At 41.7% G+C, this 6,489-nt stretch overlaps 1 protein-coding gene across 1 annotated transcript; it reads right to left on the bottom strand.

Moving 5' to 3' along the window:
* Positions 1 to 277: 277 nt before the first annotated feature.
* Positions 278 to 3,329, bottom strand: LOC110070150 (taste receptor type 2 member 105-like). Its single transcript, XM_078384750.1, has one exon. It carries the CDS (start codon positions 2,247 to 2,249, stop codon positions 1,251 to 1,253), a length of 999 nt encoding a protein of 332 aa, XP_078240876.1. The 5' UTR covers positions 2,250 to 3,329; the 3' UTR covers positions 278 to 1,250.
* Positions 3,330 to 6,489: the final 3,160 nt, after the last annotated feature.

Genomic DNA, 6,489 nt, shown 5'->3' with positions numbered 1-6,489 from the left:
CACTTCCTTTATGCCACTGGACTGAGGTTAGATCTACCAAGATTTGCCAGGATCCCTGGGACTCAAGCACAGCAATGGAACCTGGGAACCAAAGAGTAAACCAGGTTGAAGCCTGAGCTGATGCTTGTGGGCATAAGGGAGCCTGGGAGAGGAGCGGGGAGAGAAGATGGCATAAAGAAGGGACAAAGTGAAGAAGGAAGCCACTCAAACAAATAGGATAATTGTTTTCTCCCTTTATTTATTTATTTTATTTATTTAATTTATTTGATTTATTTGATTTATTTGATTTATACCCCGCCTATCTGGACTACTCGTCCACTCCAGGCTTTGATTCTCCATTTCACAGGACTTTTATACTTCCTTCTGGAGAAACTAAGAAGGATGTTTAAACCCACCAATTTCTGACCAAATTCCAACATTTCACAAACCAAACAATAACAATCAAAAAGGTTCCCAAAAGGTACAGTATCAAAGAAAACAAGATATATATATATTTGTGTCACCTTCTGAATCATTTCCCAAATGGCAGAAGAATCCTGGATACGTCTAAGCTTTCATTATTCTTTCCAGAGAAGTTTGCAAAAGATTAGCTTCTGGTGAAATAAGTAGAATAGAGCCAGCCCTGCTGTTGTGTAAAATCAGGAAATCTTATATCTTCAGCATTCCATGCTCTGCTTTAGATAGCAGACTGTCTAAGGTTTTTCCTGATGTAGCCTTTTAGAACATACAAAAGCTTCATGTGTGTGATGTCAGAATACAATAGTGTTTCATTTTTTAAAACTAAAAATATTTTATATCTAGAGGGATATCTGTCTTAGCCCATGGCCCCAAATACAGAGTCTGTATCCAACAGCAAATTATAGCATTCCTTCAGGTTTTACCCTTGAATATAAACTTATTTTATCCTGTGATTTGTTCTTTCATGGAAATGCATTTCTGCTTCTTTTTAAACTCCATGAATTGATTCATCAAATACAGTACAATGTTATGATCTAGGAATGAAATCATCAGTGTATTCTGCCTTTCCCAGTTGCAAAAAAACAGGCATCACAATGATTACATGTACAAGTGTTTTGGGAAAATAATAAAAGGAAACTGGATATCTAGAGAGAAATGTATCAAAGGAAGATTTAAGAGGAAATACAGGTGTCTTGAAGGAGCTGTATAAGCTCCCCATACAGATATGCCACATATAATGGCATATTTTCTCATCACATACTATTCTCTCACACACATACACACGCACACACTCACTCACTCTCAAACACTTTTTTCCCTTGGGCACAAGGGCTATGCATCTGCTGTCCTCTTTTCATCTTTATGAAGCTCTCCATCTGAAATTTAAAATGCGAGTGTACAAGGTTTTTCAATATTGGATTGGTCAGTATTAATATTACGGAGTGAGATAAAGGAAGTAGAGATAACAAAATATCAGAAACAATTACTGCAGTTTCTCTCCAGTTCACAATATGAGTTGCATAAATTATCATGCCAGCAAAATATGTAAGGTAGAAGAAGACATAGACTATCAAAGGCTTTATCACATTGACATGGATGCGTGTGTTGAGGTCCTTAGCCCCAATGCCACTATTTCTCAGATTCCTTGTGTGCCTCCAGAGAGAGATAAGTAGAAGAATGGATGCTGTTATGTTCATGATGAAATTTATAGTGAAAACACATAACTCTGGAGGAAGAAAAACAGTGTTTATATCTTTGCAAACCTTGCTTTGGCTGGCATTCAGTGGCTGCATTCCTGTCATGTTGCACCACTTCTTCTGATCGTAGTAACTGATGGCTGAAGGAACAGAGAAGATCATGGAGACAACGATGGACATCCCAAGCAGTTTGAGTGTGAGCTCATTGATCCTTGTCTTCAGCCACAAGAAGGGACAACTGGGAAAGTTGGTGACCTTCAGGCAGTAGAAAACACTCAGCCATGTGTTGCACCAAAGGCTGACTATCTCAAAAAAGAACCAGACAAGGAATAAAACATCATGTCTATAACTATTTAAATAGTTCCCTGGAGAAATGAGATTCAGAACATAGCTCATAAAAACAAGCAACTGCGACAGACATCTGGAAGTACTCAAAACAGTTAAGAGGATATCACAAAGGACCATCTTCCTATTTTGGAACCATAGGTACCCATTCAAAAACGTGATAAATCCATTTACCAACACAGAACTGATTACCCCAATTCCCATAATGGTCCAAGAAAGTATACCAAGTGAAGAGGTTAAGTCAATCATCCTTATTACTGGAGGAAGCGTCTCAGATGAGGAATCTGTTTGTGCTTCTCCTGGTCTTTGTCTCCTAGCCAGTGGAGCAAACTCTGCTTATTTTGGGCTTTTGAAATGTTCATACACACTTTCCTCCTGAGAGGAATGCAAATCTCCAGAGGCTTCTATTACTAATGACCCAACCTGCAACCGACCAAATGTCAGCAACTAAGCATTTCGTGGCACTTTGTCTGCCAGTTCATACAGACCTCGGATAGGTCTGCTTTGCTTGATGTCACCTCTCAATCGGTAACTCTTATCACATTTTTGCTCCTTAGAGATCCTTCTGGTTCCTTGGAAAAACGGGCACTCTAATGTTCTTTTTTTTTCTAGTAATGGAGAACATCCTAAAATTATTCCAATGTTGTCCTATTTTTTTAAAGTTCCATAACCCTTCATATAGACTTTTTCCCCCACAAACCCCTGTTTAATGACTCTATCACTCTCACCTTCAGCATCCATGAAAGTCTAGACAAAAAATGGGAAGTTGTTCAGCTCTCTCCTAGTTCCACATATGCTTGGTGTTAATTCCTTTGGCAGCTCAGCAGAAAATGTATTTTAATTCCTATGAGGAACAAGGGCAATGCCTTCAGAGTTTGAAGGAGTCCTCAGGGCCTTTAACCCTTTTCTTCTTTTTAATTATTATTCATTGTTGCTATATTGATTCTACTTGGCATAAAACAAAGAGCAAGAGGCAGCTGTGCTAGGGGGAAAAAATCCAGTTCCTCATCCTGTCGAAAGAGACAGCCACAGGCAGCCTTTCCCTGTGCTTGGAAGAACAGATGGCATCACAGACAATGCCAGGATAAATTCAAATTGTATACTCTTGCATTCGAACCATTCTTGTTTGAAACAAAGGAACAGATAGGAATAACAGGTCTGGAAGGATCTAGGCTACAAACCCAGCCCCTCCCCCCCCCCAAAAAAATTCACTTCTCCAAGTGAGGGAAAATAATTTTGAAATGAAAGGCAAGAAGGAAAGATTGATTCGGGGTTTCAATGATGCACACCTGGGCAAAGTGCGGCCCTCCAAATGTTCCTGAACTGCAAATCCCAACATTCCTCACTGTGTGGGCTAGGCCCAACTCTCCTCACCCTATTGGCTGTGTGGGCTAGGCCCAAATCTCCTCACTATTGGCTGTGTGGGCTAGGAATTATGGGAGTTGCAGTTCAGCAACATCTGGAGGGCCACATTTTGCCCACCCCTGCTAATGTTATATGGATCTGTTAAACCACTGGTTCTTAACCTTGGGTTACTCAGGAGTTTTGGACTGCAACTCCCAGAAGCCTTCACCACTAGCTGTCCTGACTGGGGTTTCTGGGAGTTGCAGTTCAAAAGCATCCGAGTAACAAAGGTTAAGAACGGCTGTGTTAAACGGATCCAACTCAATGAGCAACTGAACGTTCCCTTAAACAGGAGCAAGCAAAATATGTAGATTGGCACTCAGAACAGTGGGATATCCAGATAGGAAAGTGGAGTGGTTCATGCTTCAAATGTTCTTATCTTGAGTATGATCCTTTATCTCTCACTTGCACAATTCTGTTTATATTAATCAATGTTTTTTTCTCCCATGAAAGGGTTTCAAACTGGTCTTTGGATCACTACAATTTGTTTGCCTTTCACTACTGATGCTCCCCTTCCTGCCCTCATCCCTGCCTCTTTCCATGGCCAATCTTAAGCAGTACATGGCAATGTTCCTTTTTTGTTCTTAAATAAAGTAAGTGACATTGTGTTGCAGCAATGCATCTACGAAGCATGATACACATAATCTTTTATATTTATACATACAGACCATTGGCAACATTTTTTGTTAATTAGTTTTCAGATGAGTGTTTTCCTAGAGGGGTGTCTGCTTTCACATTGCACATTGCTCACCCCAATGCACTGTCATGTCACAAGGTGGTGTCTTGCACCATCAAATGATTCTGCTTTGCATTATGGTTTCAAGATCAAGAATATGTAGAGATTTATCCACTAATACACAGAAATCCTGGCCAGCAGAGATGATGGTGAAGGCTTCTGGGAGTTGTAGTCTAAGAACATCTGGAGGCTCAAGGTTGGTGACCACTGCCTTAGGCCATCCAAAGTCCCTCCCTTCTTGAGTGGGAGAGGTTTGACTACAACATGGCCTCAGCTGGCCTATGTCTGTCTCAGCCAGTCTAAAGCCAGCCTGGCTAGTTACGATTGTGCCCTTTGGGTACTTTTAATGGGGGTGGGGGGAAAATATGTTAATTCTATCCCTGGGGAGAGCAAAGACACACCAATGTCTCCAGGAGCTCCAACATGAAGATGAAGCCAAATACAGAAATGGATGATGCCTGACAGCGGTATACCTGATATTAAAAAAGGGCTGAAAGCATGAGGCCCTCAAGAGAAGATGGTACAGAAAATGGCAGCTGATCCGGCAAAGAAAGGCCTTGATGGAGGTGGAGAAAGTAGGGGAAATGGTCAAACCAATAAAAAAAACACTCACTCCCTTTTTCTAACCCTGGGTGTTTTAAAAATCTGAAAAAATCAAACTGCTCACGCATCAGTTGAATAAATGGTTTCACTTGAGCCCAGGATCTTGGCTTTTGCTCTCAGAAAAGGAAAGACAAATATCTATCTGTCTGTCTGTCTGTCTGTCTGTCTATCTACCCTGTTTCCCTGAAAATAAGACATAACCAGAAAATAAGCCCTAGTATGATTTTTTGGGGTGCTTGTAATATAAGCCCTACCCCAAAAATAAGCCCCAGTTCAATGAAACCCTGCCCTCCACCCTTGTGCAGCAACCAGAAGAAGATGACATGACTGTATTTGAATAATTGTAGATCAGTGGTCAGGGAACAGGGGTAAATTACCCCAAAGGGGTAAAAATGAAAATCCTGGGGGTAATGAGGACAGTCGCGGCAGGCATTTTACCCCCAGGCATTTTATTTCCGACGATGCTGTGTGTAGGCAGGTGTTCCGTCGCGAGGAGCGAGCACCCTGGTGAGGAACTGCACAGGGCACCCACCTGCCATCCTCACCTCCTGTTTGATTGATTTTTTAAAATAAAGGTATTGCCTGCTCTTGTATGTGTCTTGTTTTGCCAATTCATGGACGGCATACAGTCAACAGCTCAAAGGTATGAACGATGTAGGGTTAGAAGCAGTTACTGTACAACATCATGACCAATGGCATAGAAGTTCAACAGTACAATTCTGTCCTTTTATTACATCACATTGTAAGTATGGATCTTCTCTCAAAATATTCGCTAGAGGATCAGAGGTGAGAGCAGCCCAGATAGGCAAAGGGGCAACCATGCTTCGTCCATGCTGTCCTGTAAACAGGTGAGGGTCCCCGAGTGTTTGTGTTAGAGCCTGATGTGTGTTGAGCTAGAGTTAAAATAAACACAGAATTAGCCCCTATGCCCATTTCCTCACATTTTCCCTTGTGAAACACCCTCCAGGATTAGACTTACCAAACTTGTTCTACATAAGAGAGGAAGTTAGAAAACCACAGTTCCATCCCAGATTTTCTATTGTGCATTCTCAATTCAGATAAAAGATGCAAGTAGAGACCATCCACAAATACTGATGGGAGGGGCAAAGTGCTAAATCCTCCACCATTTGTTTCTGGGAGGAGAAGACTATTAAAACCAGACATAGGCCATTCTTCTCTGCAGTTAGATCTACTTTGGGAGGTCAGAATGAGAAAACCCATGGTATGGACGGGGATGGGAATGAACCTGTGGCGAAATTGGGACCTTTCAACATGCAGGTTTCCAATTCATGGCACCTCCGTGACAGCATACCAGTTCTCCAGAGGGTACCATCCAACTTCAGGCATGGCAGAAATTGAAAGATCGAAGGGACTGCAGGCTCCTTGACCTTGCCAGGCCTCCTACCTCTTCTTCAATTTCACCTCCATGATGTTTTGGAAAGCGTGCTCAACTGGAACAAATGGCATCCACCTGGGACACTGGAACATTCCAGTTTAAGGCACTTCCTTGCCTGCACACTGTCATGCCCATGGCTCCATCAAGCGGCTGTAACTTCATGAACCAAAAGACAGAAAGCGTATCAGCAAGAAGACTTGATCGTGCAGTAGCCTGTACCTGTCATTCACATACATCATCATCATGGCTTTTAGGAAAGTAGAAAGTATGGTGTGTTGGTCTCCCATCAAAAGAAATCACAAAGAGAATTTATCATGATCACCAATGTTTGATGAAGGTTGTCATCTAAT

Source organism: Pogona vitticeps, chromosome 2 (assembly GCF_051106095.1).
Source record: "Pogona vitticeps strain Pit_001003342236 chromosome 2, PviZW2.1, whole genome shotgun sequence".
Lineage (NCBI taxonomy): Eukaryota > Metazoa > Chordata > Lepidosauria > Squamata > Agamidae > Pogona > Pogona vitticeps.
This window is presented reverse-complemented; position numbering and strand designations above follow the sequence as displayed.